The 19427-nt window shown below is 41.4% G+C and overlaps 1 protein-coding gene and 1 long non-coding RNA gene across 19 annotated transcripts in view; both read left to right on the top strand.

Annotated features, from left to right (window-relative positions):
- The window catches only part of LOC121600409 (small conductance calcium-activated potassium channel protein), a 155561-nt gene that overhangs the window by 39196 nt on the left and 96938 nt on the right, over positions 1-19427 (top strand). For 5 of the 18 annotated variants that reach the window (XR_006005821.1, XM_041928958.1, XM_041928961.1 and 2 more), the window contains exons 4-5: positions 1004-1033; positions 2211-2309. The exons of 2 other annotated variants lie outside the window; for them this stretch is intronic. Coding sequence is in view for 9 of the 16 variants with exons in the window: in XM_041928958.1 (XP_041784892.1) it covers positions 1004-1033; positions 2211-2309 (129 nt within the window). In the remaining 7 variants the exon portion in view is untranslated. Of the gene's footprint in view, positions 1-1003; positions 1034-2210; positions 2310-12230; positions 14372-14896; positions 15979-18381; positions 19047-19427 lie in introns of those variants that run through there. 11 more of the 18 variants (XM_041928964.1, XM_041928963.1, XM_041928974.1 and 8 more) reach the window with 10 other exon arrangements.
- On the top strand, positions 4196-5176 carry LOC121600413. The gene is made up of 3 exons (XR_006005822.1): positions 4196-4498; positions 4580-4753; positions 4847-5176. It is a non-coding gene; the product is annotated as an uncharacterized LOC121600413 (long non-coding RNA).

Raw genomic sequence — 19427 nt, 5'->3', positions numbered from 1 at the left:
GCAAATTGAGTGACATACCATAATTCAAGGACGTCAATTTGCTGCAAAGCGTACCGCCCGACCGTATAACAATAGAATCCACGCACTCTTAGCATAATGATTGATGGTCCACATCGAGCCATTGTTTCTTCCAGCTCCTATCGCCACCGGAGGTTCCGATACTGCCAGTGGGGCATCGTATCGATCTGGGGCGAATATATGCGTATGTGTGGCTGAGACTGTTTTGTATACATTTGATTTCCCTTTTTTCTCCGTATGCCTTTAATTCGATGACATATTTTTGCTCGTTATCCCAAATCACTTTATGTGACTGGCGGGATGACCGTGCAGGTTCGATTTGTTTTCACTTTGGGGAACGTTGGGAATGAGTTGATTAGCTTGTTTCGGTTCTACCATCCAAACGGCCCAATTATTTCGAAATTTCGAAAAAGGGCATTTGCGTTATAGCGTTCTAAATTTAAATCAACTTCGTGAATATACTCCGTAATGGTGGAAGGATTCAGTCGAAGATTCATTTCTTATATTTTATTCAAATGAGTCAATTGAGAGTTAATTAAGAACTAAAAACATGCAACACAATCGTCCAGAGTGGCATTTTTATAGACATTTTTAATAGACAATATCACAACACCGTAGTATTAAGCGTAATGTGTCACTTTTTTAATTTGAAAAGTGTTGCATTTGCTGTGTGATGCGTAACCAAGCAATTGGCTTACCTTTGTCCAACCGTTTAAAAATATCTATGTTCATTCTTTAAAATCATCAATGTCAACATGCTCTCTCTATCTCTACATATTTAACTTCAAACATCCATCCATCATCTTTCCTGTCGTCTATGCTTACGTATGAATCAATTCGTACTATTTTACTACTTTTACCATTACTACTATTTCTACTATTACCATTACCTCTACCTCTACTACTACTACTACTACTACTACTACTACTACTACTACAACTAATACTACTACTGCTGTCCACCTTCTGGTACCACTGACATTAGCTGGTTGCCCGCAGGCGCGAAAAGGAACAGGTGTGTGCATTTCGTGCCAGGCTTCCAAACAATTTAGAATTAAACCACACGCTAATACGTAATATGGTGCACCCGCTTTTGACCGAACGACGTCGTTTTGCCGACGATCGTTCATAAGATGCACTGCTAACACACGCTGTATATAAATTGCGTGTGTATCTGATTGAAGTGTATTATCAGCACAACATTAAGTTTGTTTTTGGTTATAGCTTATAGTTTTTGTTGTTTTTTTTTACGTTTACACTGTTAGTTCCCGAGATAATGGGTAGTATGTTTTTTACTATTATTTTCATGTTTTTAGTTTAGCAAATTAAAAACAAATGATTCAACAATCAAATCATTAGCGTTGTAAATATCTGTTTTCACAACTTAGTTGTGTGCCAAGTACACACGCAAATAGTACATTTCTTACATGAAATTTAAATGGTTGTAAATTTGCAATAGAACTTTTTTGTTTGTTTGTTTTTTTCTTGATTAATCTTTTGATGGTAAGTAATAGCAAAAATACTACTTCCAAAACAGTGCACGCTTGATGATGAGTGAAAAAAGCTTATATTTTGGGAAAACATGGATACTGCAGTGTTTATTTAGCTTATTTCAAATAGATTTATAGGAACTGTGAGTAGCAATAAGTGTATTTTTTGCATCAGAGCAAATAAAATAGCTAAGATGCAGGAAAAAACACTTCCACCAATATTTCCTTTCTCTCTCTCTCTCTCTCTCTCTCTCTCTCTCTCTCTCTCTCTCTCTCTCTCTCTCTCTCTCTCTCTCTCTCTCTCTCTCTCTCTCTCTCTCTTTCTCATTTTTTTATATTCTCTTTCCCCTTCTCTCTTTTAATATAATTAACTCTCCGGTGTTAATATTCCATCGTCTACAAATATGATTGTGCTTCTACTGAAACAACATTATCAAATCGCTATCACACTATGCATCTCACGAATGTTTTCCGATGTACTGTTTATGTATCTAACTCAACAACTGCTCGGGGATTAACGAACTACTGTTGTCGCTTCTCTGTATTACTAATCTGTTTGAACATTGTCGATGCAACGTATTGCGTCTCGTCGCCCCCTAACCCCGCTAACTGTTGTCTTAACCGCGCTTCGTGTACTGCAATTAACAACCAAAACAACAACAACAACAACAACAACAACTCTGCAACCCGAAACTTCGAAAGGGTGTGCTACTCTGCCCTCAGACTCTATCGCAAAGCCGGAGATCCCGCTTGAGGCGTGCCTTCACAGAGGCTACAAACGAGATGACTTACGCTAGAACGGTATAGTTGGTTTACTTTCTAACTTAGAGCTTGCTTCAAGTTTCCCTCTATTCCCCCTTTAACCGATAGCATCCCAGCGATTCAGCTCTATTTATGTGCATCTTTTAATAAAATATATCATTTGTAGGTTTGATGCTGATATAGTTATTCAGTATAGCACATGATTAGTTTCGGTAGTCAAGTATTTCGTGCCAGTCTAAAATAGCAGTAGCCGATGGAGTCAATTTAATTGCTATTTCCCTAAACCCTTCGGTAGCTTAACAGCGCTTTAGTTTCAATGTTTAAAGTAATCTAGTGCCGTTCATTATTATTTCTCTACGCAACCTAAAGAAGAGATTTTGATACTGTAGTAGATAGTACAACATTACTTTAGCAAGCTGTTACAATTTTCGTTTCGAATTTTACATTCGACTGTTCGCTGTAGTTAAAGTATTTTTTATTTATTTGTTTGAATTTTATTTTTACAGCACAGAAGTTAGCAATAACTGAATTGCAGTGCACCTTAAATAATGCACTATATGGAAATATGTTTTTCAAAGCCTAGCATGTCAGTACAACAACAAAGTTACGATATCGTGATTGCTCACTCGGCTTAACAAATTAGTTTAAAAATGATAATCTGGTAACGTTAAATGTAGCTTTTCTCGCTAAATCAGTAGTGCAAATTTAAACCGCATGAGCAATATTTAGAGACAAATATTTATCATCAATTAAATCGAGTAAACATTTTAGCAACACGGCCAAAGCCGTTCTTTCTGAGTAGATTACATAAATATCATTCTCAAAAATTCATTGTCGTAGAACTTTTGAAATTGTGGAATTCATTCTGTCGGAAAGTAAAAATTAATGCACAATTATTCTTTTTTTTTCTGAAGCAGATTTTGACTGAATAAAAGCAGTTTGTTTTAAGGGCGGGCTACATTGATCGTACTCATAGTATAATTTTTGTGAATGCGTACTTCATCTAGCGGTGTTGTTGAAGCTAAATGCTGGCATAATTTATCTGTCAAAAAACTTTTTGGGTCGAGGAGGCTATAATTTTACCCAATGAAGGATAGATGTTGGAAGAAGGGGAAAAATGTTGCCCAGCGCTTTGTATGAATGACGATTTGTCCACAAACAACAATTAACAGCTTACTTTGTTGCAATTTATGGACGTTTATCAACATTTCCAACGGCATACAAGTAGTCTGGTCGAAACTTGATGAGACACCAAGCATGAATAATTTTGACACATAAATTATACCCACAGCTAGCTTGCGCTGGTCGCCGCCAGATGCGCCAGTGAAAATAAAAATTACACTTGCGAGTACGATCAATGTAGCCCGGCCTTTAGATATGTTGACCTTTTTAATGGATTAAATTGATTTTATCAGACTTGCAAGCTTTCTAAGGACATACAATTGCCTGCATTTTTAACATTCTTGGATTTTTATACGTAATAATATGTAATTTTAAGGATTTATGTACGCTTGCAAAATAACTATTAGTATTATAGATTACAAATTAAGTATTACAACGCAGTCGATTAATGAGGACGACTCATGTTGTAACTTGTTTTTCCTTAAATCTATTTATTTGGTATACAGATAGTGTTGCGAAATACCAAAAGAATAGGAGAAAATGTAGATATTTACTGGGAAGAAAAAAAAATCACAAATTTAGTCTTTATTCCTCTCTTCTGGTGTTGTGGCGTACAAAGAGCTCGAGGGCGCGTATTTCGGGGCTATTTATCCCTTTTCTCTCCACCGCCATCACTACCGTCGTTGCAAAATGGAGTGCACTGTATCCCTCCGTCGACCTTTATCGCAGAACCCTATAAATTCGCACGATCAATAGAAGTTGTGGGGTTTCGCCAACGTAAACAAACGCAGTTGTCACAACATTCTCCCCACCAGTGCGACGCTCACAAGCGTTACACTTCCCTAACGTTTGTTTTCTGTCTTCCTGATCGTAACGCCTGCTACTGTCATTTAGCCACGCGGTTCTATTGTTAAACGCGACTAGAATTGTGCATATTTTACATTGTCTTTTCCCCAGGTGTTCTAAATAAATTGGTCCCCTCGTAATCTGATCGCTAGATTGCGACTGGACTGCTTAATACAGTCAAACTCGGGTTTTAGTCCCGTCGGCTGCGCCGATACAGTTCCCTCTCTCGCTACTCCTGTCTCGCTCCACTGTTCTGGCAGGTATTGTATACGTATACGGCTGTACGGGAGCGTGGTGCTTTTTATCCATCTGGTCCATATCGTTCCCACCTTCACTTTTAGATCGTCCGGGGAAAACCACACTACCAGCGACGAATCATTTCGGTTTTCCGCCAGTTTGCTGTCGTCGACGCTGTCGTGAAGTGACGGAAATAGTAAACGGACCTGCAATGGATCTTTAAAGAAACGAGAAAGCGCTCCAAACAGCTCTAGCAACCCGCGGATTAATATTACTGTGTAAGAAAGTGCATAGCTTGCACAATTCCAACCGCCAGAAATCCAACCCCTTACCCGTTTCTTACCACCATTTGCTTTTCCATCCCGTTTAAGTATCACTGCCCTTGTCTCGCGGTTGCAAGGAAGCTGTAGTTCATTGTCCCTCCGGAACAATGTTTGGCTGGGGCAAATTTGCTGCAGTGTTGCGAAGTGCGGACGGACACCTTGTTCCCGTTTTGTTTCGATTCCTTTCGTATCGCACGGGAAGTATTTCTGTATAGAGTTATCCGTGACCTTATTTCCTTTACGTTTGCAGATGCCGCCATGGCGGTCATTGCTTGCGACATCAGCAACAAGGGCATTTGAGAAACAAGGACCAAACACCGTCCATCCTAGCCTGGTCTTAACCGCGATCGGTTCATGTATGTCACCCTCGATGCATCGCGACGGCTTCCCTAGGTAAACATTATCCATGCCGATAATGATGCGCGGCACTATTCCGCTGTAGGACGAGACTTTAAGCCCTTTGAGGTGCGGATACTCCTCGCTCAACTTTTGAACCGACAGCGTCTGCGCTGGAAGTTCGAGTTTTTTCAGGGTATGCACCGTTGGCAGGTTGTATATCAAAGCACCTTTGCTTATACCCGATACTCGCAGCGATAACTCCAAAGAGCTGACTTCGTTGCGGGTCGTGTTATCAGTCCACTTCAAACTGACTGGGTGCAATTTACCGTCCATACCCAGCTCGTCTATCAGCTCACGATCAACGAATGTTGCCGATGAACCTTCATCAAGGAACGCGAAGGTCTTTACCGAGCCCTTCTCGCCGTGCACTATTATGGGAACATATCGGAAAAGCGTGTTAGTGTTAGTGATGAAGTGAGTGTTTACCGAGTGTTGCGTGCTATTGCTCGATCTTGGTGTTTCATCTTCACAGTGAAGTAGTGTATGATGGTTTTCCTGGCAGCTCTCTCTTTGGCAACGTGTCCTCACGAAACATGCACCCCTGTGTGTTCCGAGGCAGGTGCTACACAAGCCATGTTTGTTTACATACGCACGGCGTTCTCGGATCGTGAGTTCACGAAACCTGGCACAATCAGTCAGTGTGCGGCACGAGTCGTGACAAAGTTTACATGTCCTGGTGACGTGAACATTCAAGTGATGGTTGTGCATTGGTGGTTTTCGAGCTGGCTGTGATCGTGATTGTTCAACGTGGAGATTCCTTTCGAAAGGGTTTACTTCCGTGCTCGCGGCAATCGCTATCTCTGTGAACCACTTTCCAAACTCTACGACGGACTTTCTTGGTAATTTCACCTTGTGACGTGCCCACTCTAGGCGTCTTTCTGCTGGTAGTTTTGCAACAAGTTCTTTCAGCAGTGTCACATTACAATCGTACTCTTTTAGTCCGGAAGCTTTTACTGTTGCACACATTTTGCGCACCGCCTTCCCGAAGATTGCCAGTGACTCTAACCGCTCCGATCTAACTGGTGGCAGCCTTCTAACTTTTTCCACTAAACTGTCCACTATCAGATCTGGCCGGCCATACTCCGACCGTAGGATGTCTAAAACATCCGCCAAACCGTCAGGTAGCAATAGGAGATGGTCCACGGACTCCAATGCCGGTCCCTTAAGTGCTCGTTGGAGGCGAATCAGGTTCTCCTCATCGGTGAAACCGCACGCCGCCGTGGATCGGTCATACGCTGTTATGAATAACGGCCATTGCTCTACCGTCCCGGAAAATATAGGAAGCTCCTTGGGGGTATTTTCCCGCGCCGCCTTTTGGCTTGGCGTCAAGGATGCATCGACAAATGCGCTCTGTATAGAGGGTAGTTGCTTAACCGTGGAGTTGGCACTACATGGTGCCGCCATCGCCACTGCTCCAGCCCCACATGACTGGCCAAAATATTTGGTGCGGTGCACCTTAATGGAGTCCTCTACCGCACGTCTCCACTGCGTATACTCACGTTCCATTGCAGCGGCTTGTTCTACCGCCATGGTCCGGTCGTAATCCGGAGGGACGCTAGCCGACGTCGGAGTTGAGGGTTGATGACCTCGATCCGCTTTCGCCATCGCGCCATCACTCCGTTGTGATGCGACTGCTGCTGCTGTAGCTACCCGCGTTGCACCTACCGTTGTCGGTCCGATTCCAACCGGAGTCGGTGTTGAACAACTCAAGCGGTCGCCGCCATCGCGATAAGCAGTAGCAGTGGCTCCTACGTGATCTGTTTCTCGCATCCAGATCTCCGTCTTTTCTGCGTATTCGCTCATCCGACTGTGGTGGTCAGAAATCTCTTCTTCCAGCTCCAGTTCGCAGAGCTGGAGCTCCAGCTCCTTCTGAGCCTTTTCCACCTCAAATTTCCTCCTTAGGATTTCGAGGCGCTTCTTCTTAACCTCCATGCCGTGGGATAAACTCGCGGATTGGGAGGCTGCCTCATCTTTTGCCGCATCTTCCACGACGCTCACGCGCCTTCCCGGGGAAATGTCGGACATTTCGCCTAGCTGCTGCTGTGGCTCTACCACTTCACAGCTTGCGTCCTGTTCTGCTCGTGCATCCATTTTCCGCAACCACGGGTTTTCACTGCCTGTCGAAAAGGGTCACTCGCGAATTTGTGCTGCTCCCAACGGTGAGACTTATACACGGTTGTTCCACGCGCGTATATTTTTTACGATTTCGACGACGGATCGTTACACGACACTTTTTTCAACCGCACGGTGTATCACTAGACTCTCAACGAAGAGATTTATAAGTGTCTTCAGTGCGATTTCTGCGTAACACTTTGGTGAAGATTCACATACGCTAGTGTAGTTAACGAATAACCGAGTGAAATCCCGTACAGTGAAAGTAAATTTGTGAAATGTTGCGAAATACCAAAAGAATAGGAGAAAATGTAGATATTTACTGGGAAGAAAAAAAAATCACAAATTTAGTCTTTATTCCTCTCTTCTGGTGTTGTGGCGTACAAAGAGCTCGAGGGCGCGTATTTCGGGGCTATTTATCCCTTTTCTCTCCACCGCCATCACTACCGTCGTTGCAAAATGGAGTGCACTGTATCCCTCCGTCGACCTTTATCGCAGAACCCTATAAATTCGCACGATCAATAGAAGTTGTGGGGTTTCGCCAACGTAAACAAACGCAGTTGTCACAACAGATAGTCTTCAATAAGATTTCAAATATCATTTGAACCCATCCGACGCGTTCTTGCTGAATTTATAAGCACTCAGATATGCTCCTAAAAGTAGAATAATCAGTCATGTTCATTTGCACATTTGCATGCACTACCTGAAGCTGCATAATCATCTTCGGTACAATTGAGAATTGAACCCTCGATTAGTCTGACCGACTACTATGTTAATAAATACATGAGTAGCAAACTAATATTTTAAGTAATATTTGATTATTTTGGACATTTTGCATTACGCTTCTTGTATGTACTATGAGTACATTTTCGTATATGTAACATAAGAACTGATTTTGCAGATGCATAGATATTATTTTACAACTGCTCAAAACATTAAATTTTAAAACCGTATTTCTTACAATTACAAAATACCTCAAGGCCGGGCTACATTGATCGTACTCCGTAGTGTAATTTTTGTCTAGCGGTGGCGGGTTGAAGCTAGATGCTGGCATAATTTATCTGTCAAAAAACGTTTTGGGTCGAGGAGGCTATAATTTTACCCTGCACTTATTGATAACTTCTTCTTCTCCACGGTAGTCGATAACCATAGTGGATTGATTATTCCACTTTGCTAGATTCCTCAACGAATCGTTGAACCATTGCATTCAAAAGTGTACTATAATTATGAATTCCACGCCCCAGTGCTCAACCGAAGCACAATGTTAGAAACACTGCGAGCTTTAATGTCAGTCACAAACTCTATACGACGGGTCTGGGTGATGAATTTGATTAAAAAACTTTCCTCCACTGCTATCACCCGAACGGGAAGGATAAAAATCGAAACAAAGTTCAAAATTAATCTACTGATGCAATTTGCAGCTCGCTTTACCGTCTTGCCACAACCACCACTAGTTCCTTCGTCGACTCATGCTCGAACGCACGATGAAGAAATACGGGTTGACCCATTGCACTACATCGATACGCCGTCACATCAATAGGTGAGTGTATCGAAGTGTATCGATGCGCAGTTCCGTTTCTATACCCGTTTCAAACACTTTTTTGATACGCAAGAAGACGGCAGCATCAGCATTAGATAGCCAAGGACAAACTTTGTGATCGTGACTAATTTCTTTAGAGCGTTCGCTCCTATCGGGTATAAAACCCGCTGTTTATTCCTGTCTTCCGCAGCGAGAAGAAAGTGCACCTTGGGATCTGCTTTTCCACAGTTTTATTAATTGATACCTTTGTTAGCATCACGGTTTCACACAAGAAATCTCGTAAAAAACGATCACGAAGATATTGCTCATCAGTTTGCAAGACATGGATTAAAATGGTTTTCAACCCCGCGCGGTCAAAGCGAAACTGCGGTTTGAATAAGACCCATGGATGCGCTTCAAGTATCGCTTCGCTCACCAGTATTACGAGCAACATCTCGTCCATTTTAAATCTGAGCTCATAAATAAAGAAAAGAGTGAAAGGACTTAGAACTTTTTCCCGGTGTTCTGAAGCTTATGAATTTTAGATAGAAACACGGTCACACGTCCTTTCGAGTCTGCCGTGGCGGTAAGTTTCTACTTCGAAGCCAAGCAGCTAAATCTCGGTAGTTCAGCGAAGGTGTCGAATTCAATTTTGCTTTAGTGATTCAACTGCTATTCCACTGTGTTACAAAAACCACAAGTGCACATTTGCGACGGATGGAGGAGGGTAAGCACGACACAAGTGAATTCTAAAATCTGTTTTGTGAAAGTGCATCTGCAATGTAGAGAAGGCATCACATTAAGGTGGTGGAAAAACTTGTATGCAGATTAAACGGTCTTATCAAATTATCATAAAACAAGGATCAACTGTGGCTTAGTAAGGATAAGCATGACAAATCATCGAAATGCACACCAATTTAAATCCAATCGATAGAACTTGTCTTTGGATCTGATAAATTTTGATTGTATAGGATTAACATAAGCGATACGGCCACATGAAAACGCCTTTTCAAGTTATCATGCTAATTTTAAATGCAACTGAATACAAAAACAATTGGATTTCTATTAAAAATACGTAACAGCATTTTCCTACTCGGCAAAACAAATGACTTAATGTATATGTAGACGTTGTGAAAATAAATGATGTGAAAAATGTGAGATAAAATTCTGGTTAATGAACAAACTATTTGTTGTAAATACCTATGATGATTTTATTTTTTATTTTCATATTGATAAAAAAGTGCACTTTATTGATGCATTGTTTGAGATTTATAGCCAAGTTTACTACGTAAGCCACTTGACTGTAAAACAGATTTCCGTATAAAATGATTTTTGTATAACGAGGAAGTCACTGCAATGATTTAAACTTGTTACGCGAGGATATTAACACACAAAAAACGGCACAATGGTTCCACCATCGTAAGATTATCTTACATTTGTACCAAAGTCTACGATGGCAATTATGGGGAAGCGATGCTCCGTATTGTAGTAGTGAGCGTTTCTAAATGTATATCAATAATTAAAGCCATTTGTGTCATTAGACCTCTATCTCATTAATTATGTTAAATGTTAATTGTTCATGATTTCAAATATTTATTTTCGATATTATGGGAAGTTGAAACATATGTATTGGTTGAGTATGGATTATTGAACTACCACTCAATACTCACTCCACAACATATCTTCATTGTCCTAACACCGATGAAACTCTTTCAACCTTAAATGTAGTCCCAACACTATGTTGTCACACACACCTTTAACTCTCCCTTCGATTGGTATTTCCATTTGAAATCATTTCCTGTGCATGATTAATGATGTTACAGACATTCCGTGTCGAATCGCATCGTTTGCGGTTGGCATTTCACCATGTCCGCTTGGCGACGAATTCGTCACATTCTTCGTTCGCCAGAGAACGTGATTGTCGATACATTTCAATCGTAAGTTGCTTCAAATGAGGGGTATACATTACGTACAGAAGCACCTACTCACAGAAAAGGGACAAAATACATGACCATATTTACCTTAGCACGCGAAAAGTGCTCCACAAAGCCATTACTCTAACTTCGTTGCTCGTTTTCTTCCCAATCTAGGCTACCATTAGGTAGGGCTATTCAAGGACAAAGCGTGATCAGGAATAGGAAATGCCAACCATTCCGATGATATTGGAAATCGATCATTCCATGGCCCTAGCCCTGATCTCAGCCAGTTAGCTTTGTTGAGCTATTGTTTCAAAGCTTTAGCCAAAGAACCAAATAAAGACGGCAAGGTAACGAGCAACGCGATTACAATTAGCATTGATTTTTCTGATAAAACAGGCAGATAATGAACAATTCATTGTCATGCGTTCAGAACAGCATACAGATCATAATAAAAACTTGCAGCAACTTTTGTATGTTTATTTGGATATAAACAACTTATCGAGTAAATTGAAAATGCGCGTAATATTTTTTGCCAATTTTAATTAATTTTATAATAATAATAATAATAATAATAATATTATAATTAATATTTTTATTTTTATTTTTCTTATTATTAATATAAAAAAAGTGAAAATAATAATTGCTGTTGATATTGTTAATCATAAATCAATTCAACATTAATCAAAGTTAAACCTAAGATAGTGTTTAGGCCGACTGGATGGTCATACACTTTTTCATGAAACAAATAAACAAACAAAAAACAAATTTTATTTATTAGAATCGACAAGCTTCTACGTTACAGATAATTGTTTTTTTTTTTTGTTTTAAGCTGATCATATGACAAAGACAAATCCTGATATCAGCTTATCTTATCTCATTTTATGAATTCTTTTACTAGTTTTCTAGATATTTTTTCTGGCCATGATAAATTTTTAAGACAAAAAATATCTTAAAAATGTTAAACCGTTTATTTCATTTATATCACTAGAAAGCTAGATTATCTTTTCATAGCAGTGGGTTGAAACTCACAAAACAATAATTCTCTTTGGTGTTCTCACTGCAACTCCTGCTCATGTACACATTATTTGGTAACATTTGCCGAATCAACACGCTACTTCCATATGGCAAAAAATGTCCAGTTTTCCCGCCACTGACATTCTGTCACAGCGGGTCATCCAAACGCCTTGGTCACCTTAATGGCGCTAAGTAAGTCCTACACAGCTGTCACTGTTAATATTTGCTGAATTTATTATTCTATATTACACATGATTTTTTATCCCTTTCTCGTTCACCTGATTAGGCCATGAACTGAGTAATAATACTGAAAACAAAAGAAGACACTGAGTTAACATGAATGAGTCGTTCTCATCTTCACATCGCTGAGATCATTCTACTTGAGCATGCGTTTTATTATTTTTATTTGTGGTATGGTATGGTAACGCAAACCAAATAAAACGTAAATGCCAATCGTCCAGCGATTACAGCATTTTACAAACATGTTACCATTACGACGCTTACTTTGCGTGTTCAACTTATGTTTTTGTTTTAATGTATTTTAGAGCAGGTGCAGCATGCTCAAATTTGGACACTAAGGTATATCAAAAATTTACTCACAAACTGATACCACAGTGACCTTGCGTGATTGTACCATTCGGTCTTAGGCGCTATGAAACGTTCCGGTGGGTCGTTATGGAATTTTTCATAATTCAACGCACCCAAAACCTTCCCTTCTTTACCCAGTGGAATAGGCTTGCGGTCAAATCCATCTCATTGGTGGCTTGCAGCACCCTAACTGATCAGTCAAAGCATGAACCGAGTTTCGTGAGCCCCTGCCAAACCCCATTCCCAACGGGAAAAACCTTGTCGGGGCCTTTGAAACCTTTGAAACTGCCGAAAAAAGCCATACCAAGGACGAGCTTAACGTTCGCCCTACCGTGCTTTCAAAAGGGCATCGGTGAAATGAGGTATTGCAAATAAAATATTTAGTTTTGCACGTAATCCATGTACCATTCACGGATCAGTTGAGTCACCGTGTGTCCGTTCTTAAAACCGTTATAGGCACAAGTACAATTGTAATTAACTTTTGATTTCAGCTATCTTTAACTTAAGTGTAACAAATACTCAGATAGAGATACCTGAAAAAACGATCGTAGTGCATTCCAAAATACATATAGGTAACCGCTGCTCGAATGATATTCAACCGTAGCAACTCGATTTAAGATGTGCTCGAATGCTGGAATCGTAAATATCTCTCAGTTTGACAGTCAGATACCACCTGTCGCCGACTTATGCTAACTTATTTCAAGCATTTTTGCTATGTTTTCCTTCCTCGCGTGGATAGACACACACATTGAAGCTGTGGTAGTTCATTCCACATTTACTAATGCATGTCTCCTGCTGCTACTGTACAATACATGCGCAAGCAATGCCACCATATATAACTTTACTGAGAATGTGTCCATATTGAACAGGCTCTCTTTCTTAGCTTCGTGAGAAAAATCTGATCATGTGCGTTTACGCCGTTCATTATCAACAGAATAGCAAAGCCGGTGAGGGAGAATTGAGATGAGTATGATAAACTTACAATATTTCATTGATATCACGTCTTAAAATAACGTAGCAAAGGACACGTTTGAAATAATCGAACTGAATTTAAAGAGATTGAACATACAAACAACATGCAATACAATTTTCATTTACAATGGAAACTCTCAAGACGTACAGCTTACGACATTGTATGATATTTTTATTTGTTTCCAAAGTTAACGAACGGAGAACATTGTTCCTGTATTTACTTGCTCATCCACATTCTCGCATCACATCGTACTCTCATCGCATTTTCCTACTCTAAACTCCATCTCTTTCCTAACGTGCTCTCACGCATGTCTTATCCTTGTCTAATTAACACAGGAGCGGCAATTCGCTCTCTCAGAGTGTCAGGAGCATTTTCAAACACAGCCGTTGAACACAACTATTGAATTTTCCTCTCCACAAAATGCACGACACATCGTTTTCATGCTCGAATTACTTACCAGGAAAGAGAGCGATGGTCCCAAGTCGTTTAGTGAGCGTGAACTTGCCGTCTGTTTTACTTACTACGCTCATTCGTCGCTACGTTAGTCTGTATTCAGCGTTCGGTGAGCTTCGGTGTCGGACCGTGCGTGCACGGCGTACTCTCGAGTGTCTAATAAAATAGAGCAGTTTGTATTACAGCTGTATCAGAATTAGACAGTACGTGTTAGGGAGAAGACTGTGAAAATATATCCTTCTGATTCACATTGAATGAGACTTCTATGCTTAGATAGTTTAACAAAGAAGTTTCCTCAGAGCTGTTAAGTCTCAGCAACGAGGCTGCAACCGTGTGTCCTTTTACTTACTTCATCCGTGTTGAATCCGCTCTTATCAGCTTCTCCTATCACCACCGATACACGGTCTGGTGCTCTGCGTTGTTTTTCCTTGTGTTGGTGCTTGCATGTAGTGAGAGTAAGGAGAAAATGCAGCATCACACACAGAACCATTATCATCATCGTCTCCAACAGCAGCGGTCCATCGTGTAAAAATGGTGCTAAATTATCCAGCCAACGATGTTTTTTCCGGCCAATAAATTTGTGCACAAGGCTATGTGTATGTGCGAATTGTATGTTTTATATGGACAAAACGTTTTTTATGGTTAGAATTTGAGTGGGAAATGATCTCTGGTACGATGTACGATGTGAGCGAAACTTCCTTTCCTTACTTCAAGACGGATATATGTGTGAATAGAGAGTGTACGTGTAAGAGAAAACACCGATAAGCGAGAGCGTTGTAGGTAGTGCAGTCACGAAAATTACAAAAAAAAAACTATCTTACGCCCAGCCCTGAAATATGCTTGTACTGCCATTGTCCACGATAGAATTGTAGCGAATAATTACGCTTTGGTAGCTTTGAGGAGCCAAGTCTTCTCGAACGTTTGCAGTGAGTCTGCAGCCCACTTGCCTTGTCACTGTCAAACTTCTTACATATGTCATCGAAGAATGTGCTGTGTACGTTTTAAACAAATGTTTGAAAACAGAAGTGTAACTAGCCTTTCGTACACCCAGCAATCCACAATATCTCAAGCTTGTTTCAGTACCGTCTCAATACCTCACACAAATTTTTGTTTGTTTTCAGAAAGAGGAAACATTACCAAATTGCTCTCAAGTGGATGAGTGCGCGAGTGCTGTGTACCTAGTGTTGTAGTTCGTTCGTGTGAAATGTGTTAAATTGTTAAGGTTCGATCGGCATCCTAAACCGCATAGAAGTGTATTGGTGTTCGGCTACCACAATAGCTACAAAAAGAAAACATACATTTTTTTATCGCACCACCATTAAAAGATCTCGACCCGAAAAGCCCTCGCTCTAATCGAATCGGCTGTCAATACTTGGTAGTGGGGGTTGAGAGCTTTCCGGTGCTTTTACTGAGGGTAAATACCCAAACGACCACGACCCAAAGGTGCTAGTAGCTTTTACCCCCCCGAAAACAGCTCAATTGTTTGCTGACCATACCAGAAACGAGCTGTTGGAAAAAGTTCCGACGGCTTTTACTTTTACGGTCAAAGTGCGAGCAATGGAAAGTTGTATTGCCTTTCCCACAGGCCACGAACGATAGCAAGGAAAGGCGGCTTGATAACGGTGCCATTTACGGGTCTGTGGTACTGCCTCACCATCTCAAGCGGAGTCGCATTATTTTCTTATTTTTTCGTTCAATAACGCACCGCCCTTGAGGTGTGCCCGGTTCGCAAAACCTAGCGGCAAGCATATATTTTCGTGACAAACAACTGAATATCCTCCCAACGATTATAACAGGATTCCACTACAATCTTTGTTCGCCGGGGTCCTTTTGGATTGCGTGATTAGAACGCGAGACCGTAGTGGTGCGATGAGTGAGGCCATAGTAAACAATGGCAGTGGTACCAAGGAAATAAATACGTCCTACAAGGTGCGTGAAATGCGAAAGTGAAAGTGTGATTTAATGCTGTTTGTGTCGTTTCATGTGCTGTGTACTACGCGGTTGATAAAATCGTTCGGAAATTTGCCCAAGCAGATAAACATCCGCTAAAAGGAAGCAAAGCCCTCTTTTGGCATTCAAAACGCGCTGAGATACGGCCGGCGTTCCAATTACGCTATTCCCCATTGTGCCCCGTCTGCGGCATGAGTTTCGAAAGTGTTTCCAAAAGATTGAATAGTGTGTGGAATTTATGATAATTACTCTGGTAATTTCGCACTCCTATTATGTTATACGTAGTCTAGTTTTATCGTGTGTATATGTGTTGTAGATTGCTAATAATTTGCTAACATTGCTTGGTAGTTGTGCATATTGTGTTTACTCTCACGTAACATCCTACAAGAATCAGTGCCTTCCCATTACTAGCATAGTTCTAAAATAAAGTATTCTTAATCAAAGTTTCTCCACACATTGTTGCAACAGTTTCGTTGTCTTCTACAAAACACCAGGCTTCTCCATCGCCTTTCTTCGTACACCTAGTTCTTGGAGATTGATTTCTGTAACCCTTCTGTTTTCATAATTTATTGTCTCATACTTAATATTACCATCTTCACTATGTACTATCGCATCATACATTGCAAAACTCTATACAAAACGTACCGCGCGGCAGTTGTGCCTTAGACTCAAAAGCGTTCCTGTGAAATCTTGACTGACGCATTTCCAACCATAGTTCGGTTCGGTAGCACTGGCAGACCCACAGACAGAGCGGAACGCTACGTGTACCAAATGACATTTTCTGTGCCGCTAATCACGTCCGTCACGATATGCATTTTGCGATGGATTATTGATGGCCTTCAATCATATCCGATAGCAGAGCGGTACCGTTGCACGGGACGACGGTCCCCTGCGATGTACATACCAACCAACCGACACCCATTCGAATGGAACGGTGCTGATCAAATGCAAACCATTAAAGATTCTTCTGCCAACCAAACCACCCCGACGGACTGTCGCCCCGGGAACATGGTTCGATCGCCCTAGCCAGACCGTTATTATTTGTGAACCGTTCAACGTGAGCCGATCCATCACTGATTTACTTACGAATTGAAACCTGATACGGAACGTCCATTTGTTCTCATTTGTGTGCACCGGATTCGGTTCGGCGCCGGAGTCACTGTTGTTGTTAAATATTCATTGCGTCTTCCAAGGCAAGATAGATAGATTCTTTGTGCGGTGACTGTTGTCTCTGCGTCATTACGCATTATTCAACAATAATGCACACTGTTTGTTATTTCTGGCTCTTACCGCTATTTTGTGAAGGTGGCTTTTCAAAACACAAAATAAAACACTTCTGAAATGCAATGCTGTCGTCAGAAACCTCACTGTAATCATTTGCTGCTGATCAACAAACAAATCACACGTATGAGCTCTTCTAAGCTCTCTAGGTAGTGATTAAATTACGAACAAAACCCTTGGTTTATTGTTACTTTCATCAAGTATCTAAACAATCTCATTAGAACGGCGCTATGACTTTGCAATTACTTTCCACTTTGAACCGCGGCCTCTTCTCTAGTGAGATGCAATTCTGTAAACGACCGATGTGGTACTTCATTGAATTAACGGCAGCCATAGACAGCATGTGACACTAAAAGGCATTTTCCTATATCCCCACTCTCACGCAAATACACATAACACCCGGTGCTCCATTTGAGAGAAACTAGATCAAATGAACGGCAGTTACAGTGTTAATCGGTGACGTTTAGCGTGTAGCGATCATACGTACGTTAGTCCTTCCGAGCTAGCATGAATTTGCCTTGAATTCGGCCGCACCTTATCTTCATTCCGTTGCCAACAGCCTTGCTATACTATCTGGTCCCCGGTTTGCTTTCTAATAGGCTCACACGTTTTCCCGGGGGCTGTGTGATGTTGTCCTGTCTTTTGGTTCATCCCCGACATGGCCCCACCAGCCATCCAGTCGAGTCTAGCTTGTCCGAAGCGCGCTCTTCATGTCTTTTCGCTAAAAATAACCCTTTATTAGCGACGGACTCCTCCGGTCCAGAGCAAGGGGGAGAGCAGCAACACCACAACACGGTGAAAATACCGGTCGGTCTCATCCTAAATATACACTTTTGCGATCTAACATGTCTAAGAATGGTGGTTCCACTGACTATACCGGCTCCAATACACTTGTTTCATGCCTGACTCCACAGTCGTTCTTCACTGTTCCATACCTTGATGAAGATGGGAGAGCCAATTTCCCACCTCTTTGATAAAAGGGCACACATCATGCACCCCGTACAAAGCGCACTCGCGGACGTATTCACATCCGGAGCGGGTTTATCGTGCAAGCCAGTATTATTTCGTTAATAGATGCTACACTATTGCGTTGACCATCGGCTCAGCTCAACGACCCCTATTTCTAATTATTCTACGGCCCTACCCCTCAGCTATCCGATCCTGGTATTCTTGCTCCGCGTACGAGAGCTGATCGCCAACAATTTCAAGAGGTGGATAGCAATCGCGGGGTGTTGCTGAAATCCGAGTGACGTACGGGACGTGCTTCCCCACAGCGGATACACAGATACGCTTTAAGCACAAAAAAAGTTTAAAAATAACCTCCAGCATCAGCGGCAGCAATTCTGCTCTTTTAATTACTCACTTCTAATCGTAGCTAATCGCAAACTCATCCTCATCCAACATCGTACAGCTACCATCGTCGTAAAGTCTGTGCTCGAGGAAACTAAATACCTTGGCCACTGTTGGCCAGGGCACCAAGAACGGTAACAAAAAAATCTACAAACACAGTGGCACTAACGAAAATCGTATCAGGAACAAAAGCGATACAAGAGGTTTCTGTCGAACAGGTGAGCCGTGTGGTTTCTCACATGTTGATCAAACCGTAGTGCGAAACGGGAAGGCTGAATGTAACACATTTTCCGCACATCTGCCCGGAATTCGGAACCTCAGCCAACCAAACAGTGCACGGTTGTGTTGTTGTTGAAGACGAAAGCAGTATAGTAACAACGGCCGACAGACCCGTCCACGTGGTATGCCGTATTGATAAGTGGAAGGTTCACTGCTAGCCAACTAGGCTATGATTGACGAGTAGTATGATCAATAAACAGTTCGACAGTCGTACAAATCTGAAAGTGTCGGGAAACGAACGGATTGGCCAATATTAACTGGTGTGCGTTAAGAAAAGTACATTTGTTCCTGCTCCAAGGGATCTTCATCCGTTGCCAATGAATCCCCAGATTGCCAGGCCACGATCGATTGGAGGAAGAAAGTGATGAATGTCTTGACGTGATCACATCAGCCGTATTCCTGAAACACAAGGTGATTGTGCATTTTCTTCTCGTTCCTGTTTCCTGTTTGCCCATGTTTTGCTACCATTGTACCGGGATCTGCTTTTTAAGATGTTTTTTTCATAGATTTTCCTTTTTCTTACAAAGGCTTTCAGTACACCAACTCGCTCGCACGTCTCAAGATAGCAAGCTTTGCAAAATATACCAGTTTTTAAATTTAGTTTTACGTCCTTCCTATAGCCATCAATTTTTTTCGTGCGAACGTTAGCTGATCGTCGATTTTGCTTTATCTTTCCTTACGCCCCACACTTATTGTTACACGTCCATCCCAGTTTGGATGCTGTGTGATTTGAATGCTTTACAGTTCTTGTCCGTTTTTCTTTACCGTTCTTCGTTTACTCTGCATGATCTT

This window comes from Anopheles merus, chromosome 3L, assembly GCF_017562075.2.
Source record: "Anopheles merus strain MAF chromosome 3L, AmerM5.1, whole genome shotgun sequence".
In the NCBI taxonomy this organism is placed as follows: Eukaryota; Metazoa; Arthropoda; class Insecta; order Diptera; family Culicidae; genus Anopheles; species Anopheles merus.
This window is presented reverse-complemented; position numbering and strand designations above follow the sequence as displayed.